This window comes from Lepidothrix coronata, unplaced genomic scaffold, assembly GCF_001604755.1.
Source record: "Lepidothrix coronata isolate B3197 unplaced genomic scaffold, Lepidothrix_coronata-1.0 Scaffold16, whole genome shotgun sequence".
Taxonomy (NCBI): Eukaryota; Metazoa; Chordata; class Aves; order Passeriformes; family Pipridae; genus Lepidothrix; species Lepidothrix coronata.
In genome coordinates this window covers 183777-211556 of record NW_016690196.1, presented here as the reverse complement: position 1 = coordinate 211556, position 27780 = coordinate 183777, and the positions used below count along the sequence as shown (strand labels likewise).

The 27780-nt window shown below is 35.4% G+C and overlaps 1 protein-coding gene across 2 annotated transcripts in view; it reads right to left on the bottom strand.

Annotated features, from left to right (window-relative positions):
* Window positions 1–27780, bottom strand: part of FMN2 (formin 2) — a 179686-nt gene that overhangs the window by 93350 nt on the left and 58556 nt on the right. Inside the window, exons 6-8 of one of the 2 annotated variants that reach the window (XM_017806715.1) lie at window positions 15906–15938; window positions 10975–12683; window positions 9751–9895 (exon numbers count right to left, since the gene is read on the bottom strand). In XM_017806715.1, the coding sequence (XP_017662204.1) occupies window positions 9751–9895; window positions 10975–12683; window positions 15906–15938 (1887 nt within the window). The remainder of the gene's footprint in view (window positions 1–9750; window positions 9896–10974; window positions 12684–15905; window positions 15939–27780) is intronic. The other variant, XM_017806716.1, reaches the window with a different exon arrangement.

Here is a 27780-nt window from a genome sequence, read left to right as displayed (position 1 = left end):
TTCACTTCAAATTGTGAAATTACAGTTTCTATCCCCCATCAGCAAACTAAAGCTCAGACAGTAACCAAGATCAGGTCTACAAATGCAACAAGGAGACCACGACTAGAGAAAAAAGAATCAAATACATTGACTATGCTGTTATAATGCAGGCTAGAACATGATTCCTGTTCATGCTCTTGGACCAGATTTCGTGATCTAGTAAATCCCTGCAAGTCCTCTGCTCTAAAAGGAATCTGGCTTAAAAGTTAGCAGGAAAAAATAAGCTGCTTTTTCTGAAAGTGAGCTGATGGACAGGAGAAATTACTTTCTGAGTGTTACATTTTGCCAGTGATCAGAAGGAAAACAAAACAAAAACAAACAAACAAACCCCAAACAAACCCACAAAAAACCCAACAACCAACCAACCAAAAAAAAGAAGTGTCCCCCTGAAAAATAGGTTACTTTGCTACAAAAATTCTGAACCACAACAATATCTAAAGAGCTCCAAAGAGCATGACTGTCAGGTAAATTGGAGAAGAACAGCAACAGATAGAGCTTTTACATTGCAGCTACTAGTTTTGTCTGGTTTTTTTTAAAATCTAGGGTTTATTGCAACTTTTATACTAATCTCTAATATGCAGTTCATTCCCATTTCAGTCAATTGCATGAATACTGTAGTTTGCACCAATAAAATGGCTGTAACGATACAACACTAATTCAGAAAATATGAATATTAGCATAAATGCCTAAAGCAATTCCCACATTTAAAAATAAAACAAAATAAATCAGCTGCATAGTCTGGGCCTGCAGGCTGCAGACGAGTGACGCCATTTAAAGGCAGAACAACAAAAGTTTGATAAATCCAATCTCTACAAGATCTAAAGCCTCAGACACAATACATAGCTCCATTTTAGACTGGATTCTGGAACTCTGCTTTAAACAAATAAAAAAAAAATAAATTAAAAGGAAGCTAGAGATATTATCTGCAGCTTGAAGTCTAGGACAAACTTTCTAATTGTTTAGTAGTCCTCATTGTTGAGCAGTAAACAAACTACATGCCAAATTTGTTCCTGATTGTTTAACACAAGCAGTGAAAGAGATATTTAGTAAAAGGTAATGCAAGACACATGTTTGATGAGAACCCTGAAGCAAAAATATGAAGACTCTCTTTCCCTGTAATAATATTTAGCTAATGCATGGAATTTTGCAATGATTTTTGCTTTCTATTTCTGGCTTTGACTGCCAGCATTAAGCAAAATTATCCCAAAGCTCTCACTGGTTAAGAAAAACTACTGCATATTACGAGAAAGCACACGCAGGAAACCCCACTTTACAAAGGCCTATTGGTTGTAACTGTTGCAGAGAGGACAAAGAAACCCCAAAGTTCCAAATAATGTTAAGAGACAGGATCAGGGCAGTAATGAAGTCTCCTCAATACATATTGTGACAAGTCTTTTCTGCAGACTCAAGTGTATTTCAGGTTTAAAATGGGCAATCACAGAACTAGACCCATCACATCTTTCCAATGTATATCCTTGACTTCTTACAGGTAAAACAGAATATTATACTCTTACAGATGGGGGGGTTGTGTGTGTGGTGGGTTTTTGTTAACATTTGTTTAACTTTTTTTAAAGATAAAGCTGGAAATAACTTCTGGCTAGTCATGGCAATTGTGAGAGGGACTATTTCAAGTAGTGGGGTCACTTTTGTACGATGGAAGATGAAACACTTTTCCTTAATACCTACAAAAAACCCAAAGCCCCAAAACCAACACCCAGTCCTGGCTGTCAGACAATATATTCACGCTGATGGCACATAATAATTTAACTGAACTAAAAATTTACCACAAAATATCAACAATAAAACATAATTTTCATCACCTCTCTGTTTGCTACCCTAAACAAAACTCTGCAAATCCCCCCTGCAAACTAGCTCGTTTCTTTCCCCACTAAAGATTCTCATAATCTATAAGGCAATACCTAAAGTTTCAAAATTCTCTTTGTCATATAATTCTAGATGAAAGTTGTTGACATGTTATGCAAATTATTGCAGTCAAGCAGTCGTGTCTGCAACTTTATGCTTGAGGGTAAAGATTAAACATAATATTTACTTTTCATTCATTTTTTCAATTACCCTACTGTGCTATTTCATAAATAGAGCTTTTACCAATGCGGATGAGAAACAGTTCATGCTCTTTGGTTCTGTTTTATCACTAAAATAGCATTGCTTGAAATAATTATCATAAAACTATTATTGTAGAAGTAATCTTTTACTAAGAGATATCTGCCCCAGCTAATATTTGTTATTTATGAAGTTAGGTAAAAAAAATGCTTAGATTGCTTAGATTCAGATATACACTATTAAGCTAGATAAGTATTGTGTTCCTCAACAGGAGGCTGAGCAGTGGTAAAATCTCCCTTAATAAAAAATAAGAACATAAACTTTAAGAACTGGAATAGGTGATAAAGCTAAAAAACCCAAGGTTTAAATCCTTTGGTTTAAAAATAGCTCACAAGTATTTTATTTTTCCATAACTAAAGCTCCTTTTTGAGCATTTAGTTCATTGTTATGTATCTCAGTTATAGCTGTTTCTTCTTGCATCAGCTAAAGGACTACAATACGAAAATTTGCATATTTTTACATTTTATCCTTGTAACTGTCAAAATGTCTCTGTGGGTTAGCAGTGCAAATGCATGTTCAAATGCTGTAATAGAAATGCTATAAAAACCCAAAACAAACCCCCAAAAAAGCTAAATTTTCTTAGAAACTTTATAAACCCCAGAATTTTTATGCATAGTCTGAAACGCACTCAGTAGGCAATTTTTGCAGCCTTACTGCTTTGAATAATTTTGTCACTGTGTACTCAAATTAGGCATGCTATTGCACACATTTTTTGAAAATTCTTGCAAAACCTATTGCATACTCAAATACATCTGAAATCAATAGTCTTAATTAATATACAAAAAGTTAGCTTGTCAATTCAGGGAGACAGACATGGGGAGAGTGTGTTTAAGAACAGGTAAAGAATGCAAAAAAAAAAGTTCCTAAAACAAAAAAACTCCCAAAGAAAGGTGAGAATTACTATGTCTATTAGGAGAGATCAACAACAAACAAACAAAAAAACCAATGCTGTAAAAGTTCTAGTGTTCCCAGTCTTAAAGGTGGACATATGATTACAGTCAAAAGTATGGTAATATTCAGTGGACCAACTCTGAATAATCTAACATTTTGTGCTTGCTGTTTCACAGAATACACTGAGTTGGAAAGGACCCATCAGGATGATCAAGTCGAACTTCTTCAGTTTGTACTGAAGACAGTACTCAGTAACAAAATATAGCCATAAGGAAAAATCTGAAAAATTAATACTTCTCTACAAATTAAAAAATACTAAAAAATTAATCTTAAAACCTTGACTTTCATGCTGACAGTAAAAACTGTTTAACTTGTGAGTTGGGATCTGACAGAATACAGACAACTACATTTAACACTTAAGTTGACAGTTATTTTTTTTAAAATCATCATGACCACTGTACTAATTGCTAGGTGAAAGACATTCAGTCTTTATGCACTAATTCTGAAATAATCAGAGATTGCTTGATCAGAGTTTAAAACCTCCTGTAATAAAAATGTTGCTTCTTGCCTCTTTAGCACAATCAATTGTGGACAGAGAGATAGAAAATGTGTACTGCTATCTCCATATCTTCTTTCTTTCTTTTTCTCTGGATGTCATCCAATACTATGATATCCACTGCATTGAACCCTTACACTGAGAAAGACAGAAGCACCATGGAGAGACAGAAAAGAAAATATTTGAAACATGTAGGACTGCCGGCTATGGAAATGCAAGATCTCCAACCTCCCTGGAAAGATGGCTGTAACTAAGATGCCTCTATTTGACAGTGTCAGGTAGAGCAAGAATAGTACAACAGACCAGGGCGGCAGCTATCTTTCTGCTGGTATTCAAGATCTGGCTTATGCTTTTTAGACGTGCAGCTTTCTGTCTCACAGAACAGCTGCATCTCAGTCAATCCAACCCAAAGTTTATTTTTCTCTTTATTTTAACAAACTTTCAAAAAGACCTTCCCCTACAGTGGTCTTCCAAAGCACTGAGAAACATGAGGCCTTTTTCAGACACTGTACATGGCTCCTCCCAACCACTGTACATGGTTAAGAAATGAATATAACCTTTCTTGTCCATACAGAATCCATAAGCAGCAGCAATATCTAAAATAGGCTGATGCATTGTCAGAACCTTTCAGTGTTAGTGAGGACACACAGACAAAATAGAGAAACCCACAGAACTCTTAGCTCACAAGATGAGTTTGCAAGATTGTCAGATGCCAAACTCATGTGTTTGGTTTTAAACTCGCAAACATATGGTCAAAAAAAAAAAAAAAAAAAAAAAAAAAACCAGGATGGAAACAAGAATGAGAAATGCAAGTGGTTAATGGGGGGGACATCAACCTAGAAAGCTTGAATGGATACAGAGATTTTAAGGAAATATATATTTTTTTTATATATGTATATATATGCACACACACATATATATGCATGTAGTCAGGTAAAACTATGTTTACAACAAGGAGAACTTTGTTGATACAGTTAGAAGACAAAAATATAATAACAAAATATGCAGTAAACCATATAAAGAAGAGAATGAGAGGTAGAACCAGACCACATTATATAGCATCTCACAAAATAAAGTGAGATATTATTTAATTTCATAAATAACTTAATGTTATTTTTAATTATTTGCTTGTATATATAAAATACAAGTCCTCTAAAATTTCCACCTGTGGGGGCGGGAGAACCCTGACTGTGTCTCTGGAAAGTGCAAAAAATTATAGCAAATTGTTGTGCCATTGACACACATAAAAGGTCAATAACTGTGGATATAAAAAGCTCCTTAAGACAGTGTCTCCACTGCTCGCAGAGGGAATAAACCATTCTTTTAAAATAAACTTATGTTTCCCTTTATGTCATTCCTTGTAAATGAATAAACATGAATAAACTTTTATCTGTTAACTCAATAAGGCATTTACCTAATTTACCAATTCATACTTATGTGGCATTTTGTTTCTAGATGTATTCTATTACCACAGCTTAACGTTCAACTGAAAAATTCAAAAATCCCGAAATCATTAACTAAAATGTTTTATTGATACACCTATTCACCTTCACACCTTATACACCTCATTCACTTTCAGGCTTTTGAAAGTGAATGAAATTTTAGTAACCTATTATTTATTTGCTGGGGTGGAAGGGGGAGTTTAAAATCTTAATAGATTAATAGTGGACTATCCACATGAGAATATCTTTAACATTTTTTTTCACTTACATGATAGATTATAAACACATGGTCTGTGATTGAAAAATTCATTGCAGTTACATGTATAATATTTTCCAAAAGTGCAGTTAGAAGATTATCAGTAAAGCTTCTAAAATGACTGTTCAAAGATTAGGAAAGTAATCTATGCAAGTCAGCTCAGCCCATTCTGTATCCTTATTAAGCTGACAGTGATATCAAGATTTTCAGAGTATGTACTATTTTTCCACTGAATCCACTCAATGTACACTAGCCAATGTTCACCATGCAAACAGATTTTTAATACTGCATTTGCCATCATTCTTGAGTATGTGTCCTTTATCTCAAGACTACCCTTTTTCTTCCTGCTTCATTAATTACATGTCTTTTTAAGTGCTGTAACAACTGCTAAAAAGCATTTTTTTACATAGGTAACAGCTTAATTTAAAAAGTAATCATTATGAACTGTGCTTATTCCACACAATCCATTCTAGCTATGGAAAAGGTTCCTATGAAAAAGACTATCCAGCCATGTAACCATAACTAGTATTGTAACTACAGGGCACAGCTGAACAAGACACTCCCAGAGTGAGATTTACCTGCTGCTTGGGTCAAATGCTACACGTTTGATGAGATCCACTATTTGCTGGAAGGACAACCAGGTCAAGGACACCCCAGACTCACAACAAGTTTCTGAGAGAAATTATCTTGGACAGAATAAGAGGTGACATAGAATCACACCTATTATGCTCTGTATTTTCAGCTGTCGGATCTCAGTTCTTCGCTCCTTTGCCAGTTACTTATCTTGATCTTCCTTTGCCTCCCTCCTCTTGGCCCCTGTTCTCCAACCTACACCAGTACAAAGTTGGAGAAAAATCTTCAGGATTATACCTGAAGTCTCTCCTAAGCAAGAGGAGCAGAGCCTATCACCTGTAGACATGCAAAATTCAAGAAACCCTTTATACAACTAACAATACATATACCTGGTAAATTTTTTTCCGTATTTCAAGTCTCTGAAACTATGAGGACATGATCCAAAGCAGACTTTGTTTTCTTTCTTACTGTTGGCAAAATGAAGGACACACAAACACTGGGGGGAAATACAAACTCCAACTCAACAAAATTTGCAGCCTAAAGACCTGAATTTTGGCAAAGTTATAACAGGGGCTTATAATGAAAGCCAGACCACTTTAATAGGTAGCAATGGCAGCCCCACCTACAATATAGCCTATAAAGGACTTTCTTTGAAGATTTAGCAGGCATTATCATTGAGCAAGCCTGCACACATTTACAGCAGCTGAGAATTTGATATATATGCATTAACAGAGTGAAATAAATCACAGTTTTTGCCATAGCCCCAAATGAAAGACAGTGAGAATAAAATCAGCTGCATTCACAAATAAATATTAACAGTTCCTTATTTCTTTCTTTAAAGTTCTGGAATGGATTTTAATGTGGCCTTCATTCAGTGCTAAATGTAATACTGATTTTCTTTTAAAGCATTATTGATTTATATTGTATTAAGTTATTTGCAGATGATCATGCCAAGAAGAAAACAACTAGAACCAAAACATGTGTAGGGTGAAATTAACTCATTCATTTACACAAAAAACCCAAACCAACCCACAATAATATAGATAAGTTTACTACTTAGAAAGGGCTCTCTATTTAGAAATAATTACATCATGCTTCTCTATACACATACACAAGGAAACATATGCATATACTCTATGACATTTAGAATAAAAAGCTCTGTGTGCAGAACAGCAGTGTATTCCAAAATAATTAATCTTTCACCCACTAAAACATCCCAAAACTATCAAATCTTTCTTCAGATTAGTTAGAATTCCCCCTCCTGCCGGGTGGTCTCCTCTGTAAATATATTTTTATTTCAGCTTACAATAAAAACAGTTTTATTAAAATCATATATTTGCATAGAATACAAAATATTTTATACATTTGAAAGTTATCTGGTCATTTATTTCCACTGTAGCAAGTATTTTACATCCAATCCATCTAAACAATGCATTCACTTAGCAGACCCTGCAACATCAGCGCAAGGAGCAAAACCAGTTGCCAGAAAAGAGCGCTTCTGGAAAGAAGCAAAGTGAGCTTTGAGGGTCCTGGTTCTGTTCTTTACAATGCTCCTTCATAGCTCAACAGGTGACAGAACACATCTGCTTTGCATAACACATCCCTGTAAAAATCACTGCAGAAACACCATTTGTAAGATCTTTACAATGCCCGTAACTATCATAGAAGCCATGTAAGTCAGTAACCACTTAAACAGCACTTGGTACTCCCTATAAAAACATACTTGTGGAATTACAGCCATGCTTTCCCCAAATAACTGTTTCTCCTGATAAACATGGATGGACTTCATTATCCACGTGTTTACTGCAGGATAAATGAAGAGAATTTAAAAAATGAAGTCCTGCATTCCAAACTGGTGAGAGGGTGTACATGGAATATATTTGTGAAGCTGTTCTATTTCAATCGTCTCAGGTCAATACTATGAAAAGCCCAAACTAGATTCTCACACATGAATATTTAACTTTGACATCTGCGATAAATGATAGCTCTAATTTTAGTTCTAATGAAAGCCTGTGATTGTCTGCTTGGTCGATCTTTTCTCCCCAGATACTACAGCTCAATAAGTTAGAATTCTCCATTAGGCAATTTCTCTCTATTTTGGAGAGCAGCACATTTGTTTGATCACCAGCAGAAAAGAAACACTCTGAGGATTCTCTTCTGTCAATCTATGTGGCCTACAGAAATATTTGTCCTAGATGACAACAACTACTTTGATTGCTTTAAACTTTTGTGTGCATATTTCTGTCAGAAGAAACAACTTGTTCCTTTCAAACAAGTTAAGAACAATCAGTCATTTTAATTTAATTTTAGCTTCTTTTTTCTATTATTTATTGTCAATATATCTAAATTTTTGGTATTGCAAGAAAAATAAGTACTTAGTATTAAAATCTACATCTAATGTTTATTCATAATCACTGACTGTCTTTAAGGACTGTTTATGCTACAGAACTAAACAGTCATCATTTCTACTCTGTTGAGAGGTTTTCATCACCAAACCTTATCAAATGTGAAGGGACCAATTGTTCATACCCAAGGCATCAGTAACACCGTTGCACTCTTTTTTTTTACTTAAAGATAGTAACTTAGAATAACTGTTAAAAACGGCTTTTTCTAGAAGGAGAAAAGAGGAGCAGAGGTCCTGGACTTCAGAGATTTACTGAGGACAGCAAGGCAGCAGCACCCGTTACCTTTCCTCCCGTCCCAGTTAGTACAGCCCAGTGCAGTATGTTAGCTACGGTATCCTTTGCATCCATCCAGAGAAAGGTTTTATCCAATGCCTTGGTATAATCATCCTAACTTCATTACCAGTTCTGTTGCCTGCAGCAGGTCGTCAGTAAAGCACCTACATGTTTATATTACTGACCCAAATGTTTCTGTGGGGGCAAGATTTCCAGAACTATTATGTGGAGAGGTCATACCCAGATATAAGATCTAGTGAATGGAGGTTATAAAGAGTCCCACTGTATATTGAATGTGGAAAAAAGTCTTGTATAGCATTAACCTGTATGTCAAAAGATGATAGAAAGAACAGCCTAGTTTCAAATTTAGTACAGGAATATGAAACCGAGATAAAACAAGAATTTTAACTGCTATTTAGGATTCTGCATAAAACCGTTCTCCTCTGTAGCCTGAAAGTTTAATTGCAAATTACCTAACATACCACCACAATTTGATTTTTACAAAGATACCAAGAAGATTACAGAAGATTACAGTCATGTAAACATTCAGATTCAATTCTCTTACTCCGGGGTTTAAACTTCTACCTTTAAAATATGCTTCCCATTTTTATTGTATTGTATAGCATTCTGTCTCAAGAAACCAGTTTGATTAATGTTGGATTTCTCCCAGCTGTGGTTTGTCATTTATTGTATGTATAAACTTCATATTCTTTATATACATAAACACAGCACAAACTTAGAACTGTTCTGATTGATATAACATTAGGACGTATATTCTGAAACATAATTTTTCTCTGAAGTCATGGTAATTCATATGCAAATCATTATTTAATGTATAAAATTAATCAGAATAATTTATATACTACTCCTTGCACATCTGCAGTCAATTTCAAAGCATCAAATACCTATTATTTTAGTTTTAATTTTGTTAAAATGGATAAAGATATTTTTAAGAAAATACATATTTGGAAAGTAATTTATATAAAAAAGAAATCTTCAGTCTTTACCATGTATAACTTTGAACTCCATTCTACATTCTCTCCTTTTCTTGTTTTTTCTACAGTGTGTATACAGATATATATATATATATAGTAACAGTTCCACTTCAGGCACAATTCATTTCAGCTTCATGCAAAAATATGCCTATATGTAAAAACCAGCCTAGAAAAGATCTGAAATTAAATGAGTACTCACTTGTTTAGTCTTTGTTTTTGTAATGGTGTCCGAAATGGGTTTCTTCCTCTCTTTAACAGCTGTTTTAGAAAACAGTTCTTCAAATTCATGATAATCTATGGAAGGCTCTTCAATTTTTTCCCACACAAGTGAAGCACTAGAATCTCTAAAGTTAAGCAAAAGACCTATGTAGGGCAATGTCAAACTCAATAAGGTCATAAATGGAGGAATTAAGAAAATAAAATAGCAGTAATTCAAAAGTTGTTGCCTAATTTCTACCAGCAGCATTTTGATAAGAATTATTGTTGATTCTGCCTCATACTTCTGGGTTTGCTTCTTTGTTCATACATGATATGGTCATGATATGGTCAAGCTTATTTACACACATAAAAATAAAACACTCTACACACATAAAAATAAAAATAGGCTGTATATAGGCTATAAAGCATACAGACATGGACAGAAAGAGAAGTAGAAATACACAGCTATTTGCAGACCACCTTTGTGACGGTAGCAAGAACTTGAAAGAAGAAATTCATCATTAAATAACAGCAGAAGGGTTTTACAATCACTACTCAGAGACATAAAATATTTATAAGGAAACTTCTTTTCATGACCAGTAATGATATTTTACATGGACAAAAAAGGCATCAAACCTCAAAACCGAGTATATCAAAATCATATCCAAGTAAGGGCTACCAAAATAGCTTTATGCTACCATGCATATAAATTGCAGCTTGAATCTGCCTTCTGAGTGTACAAGGTGAAAAAAAAAAGAAAAGAATTCAGGTCATTGAAGAAAGGAAAGAGGAGCACAGAATGCAATCAGCACATATTCATCTAGAGGGAAGACATTACCAAAACTTGCAGCTGCTCCAGAGAGAGACTAATGCTACCTTGAAAGTTGAGAGGGACCACAAATATGACATTTAAAAAAACATTTTACAGAACACTTAATGGCACACAGTCACCCCTGTATCTCTGATCAACACGTTGTATGTAACCCCACAGGACAGCTGAAAACACTACCCTCGAAGAGCTTCCACGTGATATGATATTAAGAGTTAGCACACTTTAAAGAAAATGAGTACCCCATTTACATATCCAACTACATATAAAATCCTGTTTGCACCGTGGTTCTCTCAAAGACCTGCCTAGCAATGAAGACTTTTGCTAATGACAAACAACAATATCAGGAAAGCCACAAAGTGAAAACACCACTCTCTACACAACTCTATGACTTACCTTTTACTGTGGAGCTGAATTCTTGTCCAGTAAAGAGGCTTCATTGGCCGAGAAGGCTCTACCACATGTTTCCTGCTCCCTTTCTCCTGATTCATCCCCATTGCAAATAAACCAGATGGTAATGGAGGAGGAAGAAACCCACAGCCCTGTGGGACTGCTGGGTAGGTGCTGCCCTGGACTGGTGCTGGAAGGGGTGGTGCAACTCCAGGCAACACTGGTGGGGGCGGAGGTGGCACCCCTAACCCAGGCAACGGAGGGGGTGGTGGAGGGACACCAGCACCAGGCAGAGGTGGTGGAGGGGGTACACCTACACCAGGTAGAGGTGGTGGAGGGGGTGGAGGAGGTACAGCTGCACCAGGCAGAGGTGGTGGAGGGGGTACACCTGCACCAGGCAGAGGTGGTGGAGGGGGTGGAGGAGGTACAGCTGCTCCAGGCAGAGGTGGTGGAGGGGGTACACCTACACCAGGTAGGGGTGGTGGAGGGGGTGGAGGGGGTACAGCTGCACCAGGCAGGGGTGGTGGAGGGGGTGGAGGAGGTACAGCTGCACCAGGCAGAGGTGGTGGAGGGGGTACAGCTGCACCAGGCAGAGGTGGTGGAGGAGGTGGAGCGATGCCTGCTCCAGACAGAAGTGGGGGAGGTGGTGGCAGTCCTCCTCCAGGCGGAGGTGGTGCTGGGGGTGGCATTCCCAGGCCAGGCAGAGGAGGAGGTGGAGGAGGGACACCAGCCCCAGGTAAAGGTGGTGGTGGTGGAGGGGGAGGTGGGATACCCCAACCAGGCAGAGAAGATGGGACTCCTGCTCCAGGCAAAGGTGGTGGTAGGGGTGGTGATGGGAATCCAGCATACGGGAGAGGAGAAGCTGGAGGCATTGATATCTCCTCACTTGGTAAATGTGGAGGAGGAGGAGGGAGGTGTGCCATCATGACACCTGGGAAGGAGTGGTCCACATGTGGCACTGCTGAATCAGCAGAAGGAGGGAGTCCTGAGCTGGGCAGAGGCGGTGGGGGTGGTACTCCTGCCATGGACATGGGAGTGACAAAGGAAGCGCCATGTGCTCTAGTCAGGGAGGCAGCCTGTTCTGTTGCTGGCAGTGATGAGGGAATGCTACATGTGGGCTCTCGGGACAAAGAGGGATGTTCACTCTTTGTATCCACAGTACTCAGAGGCTGGTGGGAAACTGGCGTTTCAATCTCTCCTTCAAATGCAAGAGACAAATCAACTTTGGGTCCTGGAAGAGGTGACTGCAGTGTACTCTGTACTGATTGGCTTGCATCCAGTGGCACTGAGATTAGCTTCGGTGACAGAATTAAGGAGACTTCAGAACAAAATGTGGGCTGTAGTTCAAGAGCTGGCAATTTCTGAGTTGACCCTTCGCTTTTGCCCCCTTCTAAGTGAGGTGGGGGAGGTGGCTGTGGCAGTGCACTGATGGAAGGCATTGTATGTGTTAAATAATCCTCTGTTGGCGATGTCTGTACAGATCTCGCCTGTGACACAGTCCTGGGTGTGGTCTCCTCTTCATTCCTTTGAAGAGTCACACTGCTGAGTTCTCCTGCGTGTATGTGCTCATTTTCCTGCTCCCTCCCAGCAGTCTGTACCTCTGCGGCAGGGAACTGTTTCTCTAGTTCTGCAATTTTTGTCCTCAGATCCTCAATAGTTTGCTCAAGTTGTTGGATGACACTGGCGCGCTCCTCAGATTTCACCTCAAAATCAGCCTTTCAAAGAAAACAAATAATAAGCACAAAAAAAAAAAGAATTCATCACTATATAAAAAATTAAATATAGATCGAGAATACTGGTATTCCAGAGGTTCAAAAATAACCTAGTTATGACAAGCCTTTAAAAAGTGATATATCATTTTGGCTAGCTACATTTTAACTGGAAGAAGACAGTTCAGGAAAATTACTTGCTTCAGTATGACACTACCTTCATTAGTACAAGCATATTTTAGACCATGATTATATTTGCAAAACCAAAAAGCAGGTGTAACTCCTCCCTCCCTGCACATACCCTGACCAAGAAAACAGCCAACTGCTGATCACAAGTACTGCGAGCATTTGCATACACATAGCTATGCAGACATGGTGGTGGGAAAACTCTGCATTACTTTAACTCTGTTAACTGTAAATATGTTGTGTTTCTTCAAAGTGATGCACCATGCATAACAGACTCCACATAGCATTGAGCGCTGGGTTTCAATACAACATGATGATACAACGCAGATCAGGAACGCAGAACACAACAAATGTTGCCTTTTGGAAAAGAGGAAATCTCAGAACAGAATAATTATACTTTTCTCCAACCAGCATGAGTGGGGAGGAAAAGAAGTAAGACAAAACTAAGGCAGAACTTTCCTCCCACCTCGAATTTATAACTCCTCTGCCAAGTGACAGACCGGGAATAACGTCAGAAAAGCTTCCTGTCTGAAACCGTTATTCTGGATTTGACAGTTTTCAGATTTTTTTATCTCTTTCTCTGAAACATCTGATCCTGCTTGCTGCAGGCCAAGTAAAGGAAACAGTAACCTTAAAAGGCACAGTAATTCCTACATTTTAAAATAAGTACCAGTAACAAACTGTACTAAATTTAATGGTTATGTGCTTTTATGAAATGGTAGCAATAGAAGCAACCTAGTCCAAAACCAGCCATTTGTGCTTATTCAGGAAAATAGAACAAGAGATAGAACAGACATGAATTTACAACAAAAAATCTTCTAATAAAGAAATCTTTTCTAGCTGTACACATTTACTTTTTAGTACTTTTTTTTGTCTTTATATTTGTGATATTGGTCAGCACTTCAAGCATTTAGTTGAATTAAGTTGGTCATGCAACCGCTTTCCCAAGTGGTTACAGCAAAACTGTTGTTTAGTGCCTTTTATTTCCTTTTATAAAATCATATGCATCCTGGATGAGACTGTAGGCTTACTTCATAGGAAATATTTCAAATATTCAGATTATAGGTCTTGTAAAGAAGCCTGCAAATACACATACAATACCTGATATAACTAATTGCCTTGATCTATTTCAGAAAGATGTTTTTCTCATCCTTTGACACATGAAACATTTAAAAGTAATTTTTCTTTTGGGAAAATGAAGCTATAACTTCCACATGGGGACAATTATTAAAACGTATATTCATTAATACTTAAAAAAGGTTTCTGTATAGAATTCATTTTCAGACAAGCTTTCAATTTTTTATTTATGTTTCAGTTTCTTAGCTGTCTTAAAGCAATCTCAGAAATAAAACAGTAACTACTACATTTAAACCAAATATTGTTTGATTTTGGAGCACCTTCATCAAAACTTACAATCTCCTACATTGTTTGAACTTTCTGAAACAGCAGTTTGAACCAAAAGTTATGAATAACAACTAGGTCTCCCCACTAAAGGTTAAAATTAAAATGTGAAACAGAGAAAAGAACAAAAAAATGAGTAGTGAAGGAATTAACACAGCAGACATATTTAAAACCACTAAGATTAGAAGGCAAAAAAGCTGAAAAAGACATTTCCACTACAAATTACTGACAGTGCTTCAGTCCATTCAGTATCCTTTAATAACTCAGTATATTGTAGCAGGAACAGTTTTGTTAAAGAAATTCTTAATAAAGGAGAAACACAATATTCTATTATCCCTTTGTTTCATCTACTCTTATCCCCCTACCAGTCACCTGCAAATGCAATAAGACCTATCAATTCTTCAAAAAGCAACATTATCAAAGGGACTGTGTTGCTTGGATCATTAAGGCCACACACCGATTTTCAGCTGAGATCAAATCCAGTTTCCCTAGACTTTAATTCTCCTAAGCTCCCATTTTACACTGTAAGAACACTCCAGCAAGGGTTTTATGAGAGATACAGCAAATTCGTTTCTGCCATAAACAAACTGAAGCCAACAGGATTAAGCACAATATTCAGTGGCTCTGAAGAGATTTGCCTTAATGACGGTTGATCTCAGAACAGTTCACTGTTATAAAAACTCATTTACTCAGGAGATTGGATTCAACTTTTAACAAGAAAAAGTAGTAATTCTTGAATACTGAAAATCTACCTAACTACAGGAAAAACCTAGAATTCTCTGTTCTACAAGACAATTTACCCTGCAAATAATTATATTTCTCTCAAGAAAATAAGTAATTTTTAAAGTTTAAAAAAATGGACAATCAAATGAGATGAATTAGCAATTCAGACAAGAAATGAAAATGTACTGATTAATTAAAGGGACTGTTTATCCTATGCCCTAAGAAACAGTTTTTCTGTCGTCCTCAAGACATAGCATTTCAAACAACCTGGTGTTTTTCTGCTGTGTTGTACCTAAAGATCACCAACATATCCAGGTTTTCACAGAAACAGCATATTATGAACAAACAAGACTTTGATGTGAATGAAGATATATTTATCCAGAGGAAATTATGTACTTTAATTTATTTGGTTTAAAAATCAAAGAAACCAAAAGCAAAAAAAACCACAACAAACAAACAAACAAACAAGGCACCAGTATCTATGTGTTTCAGTAATTATTTTAGATAGAGATACTTTTCATTTTGACTATTAAGATGCCCTCAGAGTAGTTTAATTAGATTTCTGCCTTTCCCCTAGTTTAAAGTCTACCTCTAGATCAGAAAGGACTGTATCAAACAAATGAAAGTCACAGAATGCTTCCACTATCCTCAACAAGAAAGGAAATTTAAACTATATATAAATCCAATTGGAAAAGAAAATCATACCATTTTCTTAGAAGAATAAGCAAGGGAATACTTAATTTTTCATACATGTGAAAGATGGTCAAAAGCTCTTGACAAGGACCGGAAGACTGAGGTTTATAAAATCACACATAATGAAAAGAAGTTTCATTTTCAATCCAGAGGACACTTCCACAGCAGAAACCTACAGGGTTTAAAAGAGTTATGAGGAAATTTTTTCTTTCCTAGAGTTCTTACCCAGGACCCAGGTACTGTGGGACAGTCTTCTTTCTGTAAAGAAAGAAAGAAAGGTGGATGCTTAACCCTTGCTTTATCCGTGTGACTTGAGTATGAAAGAGTGAGCAGGAAAAAAAAATTCAGAGGTGTATGGCTATAGAACAGTGCCCAGCATTTTTTAATCAGGTTGTACATGTTCCATGTGCAATGAGTTGGATGCTGAATCTGGGACTGATGTCCTCTGTGTTGCACTGATAGGCTTGTGTGTACACTGATCTGGGAATATTGGCTTTACTGGCTAAAGGTTGCACACTTCGATCTTCACGTGTACCAAAAGCCATTACATCCAATTCATTCCAATCTTGTCATGTTTTCCACATATGCATATCAGATGGCCAGCATAGAGCTGATCTGTATAGACAGAACATATCCAGGATCTTCAAACATGTAAAAGATCAGATTACAGCTGCTTCCTCTCTGGAGTCTGACAAGCTAGTCTATCAAATGAGCGACTGAAACCTACAGACCATTCTACAACTAAATTTCCAATCAGAAAAAACCCATATCTCTGAAAGTTAGCCCTAGTCTATACATATAGACACACATATATGTGCATCTGTATTATATATTTATCTATGTCTTTCTCAGCTTTCATTCACTTATATACTTTATGAATAGCCATAATGTATCTTTTTTTTTGAAAATAAATGTAATGGCAGTTCTTAGCAGTAATTTTGGAATATTTGAAAAAATAAAGGCATATTAGAGTTCAATTTTAGAAGTTAATACCTTATACTATTACAAGCCCAAAAGCTGCATCAGCAGTTTGTTCATTTTCAGCAATTTGTCACTTACTGTCATGAAATTACCTCTTTGGGTGAAATTCATATTTAGATGATAGGATTATATTTGGATTGATTATTTTTTAAAATCTTAACTTTTTAGTTTCTCTACATCAGAATTCATGAATCAGAGTCTATGCTGCTACCTAGTTGCAAGAACACTCAGGAAATGAAGCATACAGTTAAACAAGATAAAGATGGACAGAATAAGACACCTCAGGTCTTCCAGGAAGTGAGCACCTGGGAATACCTGGTGGTACTAGCAGTGTACAGTTACTTGGAAGGATGCTCTTTCCAACTGCTTTGTTAATAAATGCCCTTTTTCTACGCGAAGTGAAACATTTTTGAACGCGCACGCTCACCGAATGGCACAAAGTAGAGCCACAGTAAGAATTTAATTCAGTCAGAGAAATGTGATCTCTATTCAGGTTTCTCTCTTTAAAGCTGTCTCATTTTCAAAGCTACTTCTTGCAACTGCAGATCAACCTTAAGAAAAGGAGACATAACATTTAACAGGCATTTTTTTAGTGCTACAGTGATTGTCAAATGAGAAGTACTGGTGGAGACTTGATTTGCATTCAAACAAAATAGCATCCATCTAATTAATTCTCACGTATCACTTAGCTCATTGCAGCATTTTAGTTTTACAGCAGTTGAAGCTGAGTCAAAAGTTGGCAAACTTGCCAATAGCATTAGGGAGAACTGCTGAAGATTAGAATGAGTATTGGATACTGGTTTCTTCCTCAGACTACCTGTTTGTGAGAAGTTTCTACTTTATTGAAGTTGTACATATGGGGACAAAGGATACACATTTTCACAATAGTCCATGTTTCTTCCTCCAAGCATAAAGAAACATGTTGCACAGCTCCCCAGTATAGGTCTGAGCAAGTAAGACCTGAAACAAAAACAGTGTAGTGCATTGCCCTGCCTGAACTCATAAACTTTATTTGGTGGATGTCAGAGAATCTCCCACTCAGTGACACACTGCAAGAGATGGATTATACCAGCCTGCACTGTGCTGGCGTCAGGACTGTGTAACTCTTCCTAAACTAAAGAGCTGAGACATGTCTAATGAACCAAGTGGTTTTGTCATAACCTATCATGGGTGACAAAAAAAACTACCAAACCATTACATGCAGAAATCAATAATTTTTGAAATTCAAATAGTTCAAATAAACAAACATAGGCTTAGCAGGGAACATACACCCTTGAAGAAGCACTGCAAAGGCCAACTTTTAAAACTGGAGGTCAAAGGAAAAAGAACTTTGTTCAGATTAGATTCTTGAAGTTTCTGTTCCTGAACAGTTTGAGTTCCTTATCCCTGGGCTAAGTGCATTTAGGAGGATAAGATATCAGTTCTTTACAGTACCCATTTTAATAAATAATAAAAACCCCAAATCAACTTGAGGTACATCAAAGATTGAAAGAGTTTTCTCTCTATAGAGTGTAACTCAACTGAAATAAAACCTTAGATTATCCCCACATTTTGCTACAATAGGAACCTAACAAGAATTTTTGTAGACTACAGAGAAGACAAGACAAAATAAAATCTCACAGAACCACTGACAGATAGGAGATACACAGAAGTCAAGTATAATGACTGTAGTCTTACATAATGCTACTTTTAGTCTGGACAAATAATTTTTTTCAGCCTGATTGTCAGGAAAATTTTAGACCTGTTTTATTTTAAAAAACACAACCAACCAAGAAAAAAAAAGATCCACTCCCCTGCAAAAAAAATCCCAAACCAAAACAAAAACAAGCCAAATGGCCTCTCTCAAGTCTTGAAGGTTTCTGTTCTAGCATAGATTAAATTTCACTGTTAGAGAGACATGAAACAATACAGCAGTAAACAAGACTTGTAAAAAAGCTTATCTCTCCACATTGCCACATTTAGCCCAGAAACTGGTTCAACTGTTCTATCACTCGTCCAGTGTAAAACAAGTATGCAAAAGACAATGGGCACTGAAAGAAAAAAAAAAAGTTGAACTTTATTAATTTTAATATAACCTTATTTTATCTGTTTATGGTGGTTTTTACATGTTATGCTGTGGACTGCAAAGAGACTGCTAGAGTATGATTAGCTATGCAGATGAAGAGCTAACTAAAATCAAGCCACCTATGTTAGCAATCCAGTAAGCAACAGGTACCATGAGAGTCACAGATTTCCTTAAAAATTTGTATAAAAACTGTCTGAATTTATTTTCTCCTCCATATTTAGGCAGTTTATTGAAATACCTATCACATGATGGATCACTTACTTTTTCCATCGTCTGTGTTTGTTCTAAAGTATTTAAACTATGAATCTAAAATATTTGGTTAGTTTTCCTGTGTTTTCGGGCCAAGGCAACCATCTATTCTGTAAAAACACAAAATAAAATCTAGCATACCTCAAACATTACTACATTGACATACTAGAAAAAGGCATTGAACTTTTTCACACCAGGCCTTTTCCTGATTTTCAATTCAGCTTGGAACTGAGCAGCAACCTGGAAAGTAGTCACTGTGTAAATTAACTCATTCTATTGTTATTTCTCTGTTTTTTACATACAAAAACCATACTAGTTTTTATGCAAGAAATAACAGTAAGGATTCTGTGACCTAAAATGTGAACATTAATAAACTAAACTTGAAGGACTTGGAACGCCTTTAATCCCCAGTAGTGGAGATCAAAAAAGCTAATGATTTTCTAGGTGAACTTTGCCACACCCTGATAAGCAACTGTCCAGAGCATGATACTTCTACACACTGCTTGCCCTTTTTATCCAAGAGTTCAGCCAGACCACAAAATGGGAGGCTTACATGTTGCTTTTGTTTCAGGCTTCCAGCAGGGAATAAGCAGCAAAAAATATCCACAGTAAGAATAAATCTTTGTAGAAAGGGATAGTTAGTCTTCTCTACCCTGAAACATGAGCCTACTTCTCACAACAGAAAAAGCTTGTGGAAATGGAATCAGAGCCTTCACAAATGCATCCATGAATATGCTGAAGGCAGGGGCCTGGAAGTCAGTCACCTTCTCTAACTCTTTGAAAGTGTGAAGCCTATATTAAAACTAAGGCTGTATCATTTTGGGTGAAAGAACCTTAAATAAAGTCAATCACAACCGAGCAACCAAAAACAAGATTTAGGTTTCGAGGGGTTACGCAAAACCTTTTCGGTATCATGGACATTAGAAAAAAGTAATGTCTCTTTTTAGGAAAAGTTGAATATTGATAGCAAAAGTCAATTAAACATTCAGCAATATGTAACAATTTTTATCAGTAGTTTTGGGCTTATTCTCTAAAGAATAAATACAAAGAAAAACTTGTATTCAAAAACAGAAAATGGAAAACAGAAAAAGAAAACAAGTGATTTTATTATTTTTATTTATTTATATTAATTTAAAATAGAAAACTTAGAGATAGCTATCTTTTGATCTAAACGTAAGTAGAAGACAAAATGGTTAGTCTGTTTTATATCCAAGGATTTTAAATTATCCTCAGTTTTTCTTTTAAGTTCTCATTCAGGTATGGCAGTTTATCATAGTTGTTTGTTTTGTTTTTAAATTATTTAGGATACTTCTAATTAAAAGAAGTATTTATTCTTACTGAGAAAACCATTTCTGATCTCTCTTCTACCTAAAGGGTCCTGTGGAAATTCTCAGGATCAACACCAACAAAAGGTAGCACCTGATCTTTAATGCCAAGAGAATAGCATAAGATCTCTCAAATAGCTTAAGTCCACTTGACAAATTAGATGTCCTGCTAGGAATGTCACAAGAAGAAATTTTCTTTTCATATAGACATATGCACACAAACTTACATACATACACTTTTCGTGCTGCTCTCCTGTGTCTAATGCAATTTCTTCATCTGTTCTCTTCAACCTCTGTAGAATTCTTTTTAAAAAATTTGAAAGGTAAATACTATAGTAGCAAAAATATTCTACATAATCCAAGTATAGTATGGTACCACGGAACATAAAAAAATCTCTTTGTTTTCACCTTGCTCCAAAATATGAGAGAAATTTCATATATAAATAATGAAACTTCCATTATAAACCATATTTTGGGAGAAGGGGAGTTTACAGGTTTCATCTGAAATAGGATTTCCATTTTAGGGAATTTAAGAAAAAACAAATTGCATTTTGACAATTGATGAATACAGCTCATATATATTTTGCTCCAACCAGGAATGCATAGTATGAGTATGCATAGTATGAATGGCACGAGTACTATCTCAATTTCTCAATTTTCATGAGTAAAACAAGTGAGGAGTCAGAGGAGAAGAGAGAAAACAATTTAAACAGAATTTTCAATAAGTATATGAATATCATGCTTTTCTATTCACTGCTCCCTCAGAGAAGTTAGTGTACTCTGGTAGTATTTTACAAGAAGCTCACTGTAAAAGGCAAGAGAAGAAACATATTAGGGGTCAGAATCACACACAAGCACAGACAGAAAAGAGGTAATTCTTTCTATACAAGCCCTATCCCATAATTCTTTTTAAAGAGATGAAACTTTCTCATATTAGAACCAAGGATTTTAAGTATCACCAAGTAATTCTAGTTAAAATAAATAAATTCTCAGTTTTACTCTCATTCTCCTTTTTCCCCATCAGTGGCAGAAGAAAAGGAAGTATGTAAATACTAAATTAACTTTCACTCTATAGAATTTGCAAGCACACTGTTCATGCACTATTATTGCCCAAATCTTAAAGCTGGTGCTACTTTTCCAAGAAGTTGTACCTAAAACGACAAAAAAAAGCTTGTCTAGTGTTGTGTAAGTATAAAGCATACTTAAAATGGAAAAAGAAGAATGTCAATTATGATTACAGGGTGCAAAATTTATATTATATTCTGCCATATTCTCACAAAAGTCTTTGATGAAGAAGTTGTGCCACTAGATGAATCACAAGAACTTGACCAGCAGTTTCCTGAGAATTTTAATCAATGCCGGAACATATGTCATATTTGAATTAGGAGTAACTCACAGGAAATATATGTGCTTTTTGAGCACACATTTTCATCTCCTTTAGCTGTTATTGAAACAACACATCAGAAACATAGCAAGACTTACTGTTTTACCACTGACTAGGCAAAACAGGAAGTACATATTAGCATTACCACATACCCATACTCAGAGATGAGCTAAGTCCTGAGAAAAAAAAACACCACACATCTAAGCTAACCTGGCTGGGACGAGGGTGTTGGTGGGAAAGGGTCTGTACATGACCCTAATGTCTACTTATGACCTCCTTATGTCCACTTAAACCTGAACTGTGCTATGATTTTTTTGTGTATTTCGGATCTATGATATATGGCATGCTACCTCAATTAAAGTGGAAAAACAAAATAAAGAACCTTTAAAAGTGAAATGAGCACAGAAGTAAAACTTCATCTTGAAATTAATATGAAGACTACAGATTAGAAGAAAACAAATTTTAGTCTTACCACAATAAGGAGGAAGAGTGCAAAAATGTGCTATTGTCACTCCAAAATAATACCAGAATATCATTTCTTTTAAAGAGGCAAACATTTCAAGCAACACAATAGAAGTCAATCCAAGTATTGTGAAGTTTGGATATAATACAAAATACTGACATTTGTTCTGAGAATTAAATGCTTTTATTTTTCTACCACACAGGCTTGACATACTATATTCCTTTATTTTTATTTAAATATGGAGTCTGTGATTTATATTTTATATTATGTCAATTAATTATGTCCAATGCACTCTTATCTCCCTCTTATTTTTAACATCTCCCTAATAAGAACTAAATAGAAAATGGATTCAATATTGTTGTTGAAGAAATAAATTTCATATCCAAAAGAAAACTGACCTCTTTATTTAAATGATGGTAATTCACCAGTAAAACTTTTTAATTATCACTACAAAGACAGTCATCCTGAAGGCTTGTAGACCAAACCAAATGTTTTCCCTTCACTGGTTTAAAAAACAAACAAACAAACAAAACAACTTAACTGTGACAGAATAGGGCTTTCTAAACTTTTAATGTTTCAGGCCTTTGTTATTATTTCTTATTTTTGGGACAGAGTCCCAAAAATTAGCTTTGAGAAATGCTCCAATTACTAAATTTTGCTTAGATTAAACAGAGCAATTGTATGTACTTTTTATAGGCTAACTTATTGACTACCAGAAAACCACCACTTTGACTAAAAAAAAAAAAAAAAAATTAAAAAAATTGAATTCTTGCTCTAGGGTGTCTGCTGGACTGCCCTGCATTGATTTACAAGAGCCTTGCAGTCCATTCAAAAATCCTTAACTGCCATCTAGTGGTTGAGTAGGCTGACTTCCTCATGATGTCCTTCCGACTCTCTAGTTAAATACCTCTTCCCTTATTTTTATTATTTCTATTTGCTTTCTCATTCTTCCTTTCTGGCCTAAGAAACCTCGACATTATCAGATGACAGTATTTTAATTACAAGTTCAACTACTAGTCATGTAGGAAGCAGAACTGACTGGAACAGACAATCTCTGTTTAAATTTTATTGAGGTCTCATTTAAGAGAATCTCACTTCATGTTTTAAAAAGTTTAGTTAATTAATCTGCTACAGTTTTAGAAAATGAAAAATCTATTCATGCTTGTTAGATTTTCTGAAAACAAACCATAAAAGAAACCTGAAAATGGCAGAATGTTTCAACTGAAAAGTAACTTCTAATATTAAGAATCAAAGATTCCCATCAATAAAACTGGAAGCTTCTGCATAAAAACTATATTTCATGAACATAAAATACTTGATTTGCACTTAAATTGTCCTGGAGTGAGTGAAGTTCCACAAAGGTCAGATTCCCCTTTACTACTTGAGCAAAATGCTCTGCATTTTAGCAGTTCCTGTGACCCTGGCAGTAAAGTTGTCTGTCAGGATTCTATCACCTCTTGTTTCACACCAAGTTTGTTTCCTTTTTGTACATTTCTGGTAAAATATCATTTACTCTTAAGGCTAACAAGAAAACACTAGATATGCTTCCTGATATTCATCAGCTTAAAGCTAAGATACCCCAATTCTAATGTTACACATTGGACCTGCAATTAGAACGTGAGTTCCTCCACACCACATATTGCAAGTCTGGGTTTATTTTTTGCAAGACGAAAAGATAGATTTGTACATCTGAATTTTTTTTAGTTTTTTGTTTTCTGAAATTTGGGTATGCTGGCAAGGTGTTGCAGAAAGTTTACATTGATATAGTTCTCCTTAAAAGAAGATTTGAAAGTCTAGTCACTATCGTGGTTTATATGGAAACTTCCAAGAACATTTACTTCTTTCATAATCCTTTCTTTCCTCAGTGATACAACTGTATATAGTAGATCCTTGTGAATATGTCATACATTTCTGTTGATTGCCTTTTTTTTTTTAACCTACATATGTAACTGTTTTGGCTGCTGAAATCTACGACTTTGGCGGTCATATTTTTGTAGGAAAAGAATTGTTTTAGGGTAACAGTTCATTGCTTCCACAAGCCTTCTCTTCCCCCTTACAAAAAGTAACCTTTCAAATAGCAAAGGCATGGAAGAGGAGTGACACTTATTCCCAGGTATTTTCTGAATAAATATCTCAAGAAAGAACATGTAAAATCAAGCAGTGTAAGAAGAGCAATAGCCATAGAACAGTTTGGTAGTTCATAAAGGAAGAATTCCCAATTTTCCTCAAACTCCTGTCGAACACAGCTGTTCACTAGTCTTATCTACAGTTGGCCTCTACCCTGATGAAAACCATGTAATATTTAAATAAAACAGGTTTCATATCAGACTTCAAATCTGATAGCCTAAAAACAGGTTTATAAAATCCCCCTTTTTTATATTATTCTTTTTTGTGTTTCACCATTTCAGCCAAATCTTTTATCTACCTTTCTTATCCTACTTTCACCTGTGAAGAATAATTTCTGAAATTTCATTTAAGAGAGAGTTTTGAGCAGCATGCGTGTTTCTGAGACAAATTCTAGTGGTGACATTTTATAATGAAAAGTTAATCCCAGTCCCACCAACGTTTTATACTTTCTAAATAGACTGATTATATTATATTTATCATAAAGGATTTCAAAACCTTTTTTCTTGCATTACTAAGTGTCAAAATTGGAACATTTCAAATGTCACTAAGCTATTACCCTAAGGAGTTATAATAATACATAGTTAATGACTAGAGTAAGTAAAAAGGTCCCTGCTGAAAGACTGAGAGAAGAGTTAGCAATAAAGTGTAGTAGTTAGGAATACTCTAAAGAGACACTCCAAGAGTCAAACTTATGTTTTTATAAAGCAGGAAGTATCCTCACCGTGGCAAAACCTGGCCTGTAATTTAAGTTTTTTAAGACTAGCATTGTTTCCCTATGATATTGTTGGAAAGCACACCAATAAATCATGCAGTAGAAATCTGTCTTCAGCACCTGAGAACTGCCAAAATTTTGTCTGGCTGTTAGAGCCAGTGGAAGTACATGTTGTTCCAAAAATACATATAATTTTGGTTGAGATTTATTGGTTGGCTTAAATGTGGTGAACCAAACCAAAGTGAAAAACTGAGATGGAAACATGAGCATAAGAATTTTTTTGATGGTAAGCTTTTCTGATGTAAATATAGTTTAAATACTCGATGTAAAATATCTTATAAGCAAACTACTAGCAACTGGAACAATCTGGTAAAACCCCATCTCCTGAGACCAGGGACCACGCATCATCAGTGGTATAAAGAAGGATTCATTACATCTGGATGCTAACTTTTAAATAAATGTAATGAGGGCTCTCTTCTTAAATTAATAGACAATCATTACAAATTATCAAAAATAGAAATTTCAAATAATTTTATAATAAGATGTATAACACAATAAGGAATTTAGGTGCCTTTCAAACAACTTTAGGTTTCTAGTCCTGTAATGTCCTACTACTAATTGAAGCTTAGTTTTCATGTACTTATTGTGCAATTAAAGGACTTTTCCCCCCCTTCTTCTTTTTACTGTTTTTGCCTACCATATAAAGAAAATCAAGCTACTTTGAAAAGTGAGTTACAATGTAAGGAAAATTGATAAAGTAGCATAAAAGATCAGGGGTACAAAGCAAAGCGGAAATTTGCTCCTGTACAAAGTACAGCTGTCAGGTCTAAAGATCAGGTTTGAAGCTGGAATTTCTAAATTAGGACATTCAGTTGTTCTCTTCTTCCTTCACTAAAAGAGCTGAGCCTAAAAAAATTTTCTCTGTTTGCACTGGGAAGACTAAGCAGACATTGTTGCTCTTTGGCATTTCAAAAACAGGACTTGAAATGGCTGCCAATTTTTCTTATTTTGGCTCTGCTTAACAATTCCTGTACTAAAAGAAAGCACAACCCCTCAAGCACAACAGATCCTCATTTCTTTCAGTTGTAATTTTTTTAAATTGGGTCTTTTTGACTCAAAAAAGCAGTCTTAAACTTTAGGATATTATGCTGCAAAACATGAAGATTATATCTAAAATTGTAAAGATAAGGAAATTGAGAGGATATATATATAAATGTCCCTTCCATTGGCAAGAAAGTCTAGAATACAGGCTCTCTATGTTACTTCTGCTTTTAATGTGGAATTATTCTGCACTCTTTAGTTAACTACTTATCATAAATGAGACAATTTTTCAACATCACGTTACAGTTGTGTTCATTTCTATGTCAACCATCTTCAATTATTTTAATAACATGTGGAAAATGTCTTTTCCCAGGAGAGAAAAGAGGGAGAGGAAAGAAGACTTGACTGATCAATTTCTAATATTACAGTAGAGCTTTCTTCCTTTTTATGTATCAAAAGAAAAAGAGAAAAATCACTACTGGGGTAACTTCATCCACTGCTTGCTTTTTTTCAGAAAGGAAAACTAGCTAGACAAATAAAAGAGGATATAGCTCTAATAGAAATACGTCATAACATTTTATCACTTTAAAAATGTAAACATAACATCAAGAATTATCTGATTGCAGTAAAGGATTTACCTACAAACATGATGGCCATTCTACTTTCTAGATATTTTTATAGATTGATATAGTTGGATATTGACGGATACATAGAATACTCTCAACTGCTTGAGACTGTACAGAAATAATTTGAACATGTGACAACATTTTATCCACACATATGATTCCTCAAATTAAAAGCTTCCACTCAGATTTTCAAAATGAAACAGAAAGATGACAACATAAAATAGCAAAAACTTGAGATGACTTTCTGCAAGCAGGGTGATCCTGTTAGTTCTGCACTTTATTGATGAATAATACTATAGAATGGAAGAAGTTCACATGTCATAAGAGATCAACACTGAGCAAGAGAAATGGAAATCTCTAATAACACAAGCAAACACAATTCATAATTGTAATAGGCTTGTTTTAAAAATAACAAAAAGCTCCCAACCTGAAGCAAATGTTATTTGTTCAAGAAATCACACAGCGCTCCAGTGCTGCTGGTTTAACTTCATTCTCATAGTAAATCTCATAATTATTTCTTTTTTAGGTAAAATACCTAAGCATTCATAAACATATTTCAATTAATTATATTTCCAAAAAGAAAACCTTTCATATACATTGTGTCTTGCAATGAATTAAAATCTTAGAGACAGATTAAATATGCTCCTTATGTACAATAATTTTCTGGAAGTATAGGAAAAAGTACTTTTTCAAAGTAAATAGTAGAAACCATTGCTAGTGAGTAACAAATATAAAAATAGCATGGGACAGATATATTTTAGGTTGAACTTAAAAGACTGCAATATAGGATAACTTCATAATATTATTTTAATTAATGGGCTCTAGTTTTAACATGTTCCTTACTATGGAGGTAGAAGAATTTAGGTAACCACCTAGAAGACCTACTTTAATGTTGTTTGGCAAGATAGAAGCCATAACGTTAGTACACCTACTCTTCCCACGCATGGCTCATAAAAGATGTGGTCAAGCCCAAATTAAATTTGCAAGTCTAATGATTAATAATATATATTTACTTAGGCATTCCTTATTTTCTCCCCAAAAAACAAATTACTGATCATTTTCACAAGTGCTGCTCAATGCAGTGATGCTTGAACCATCTTGTCACTAACAAAAAAACCCCAAAAAAA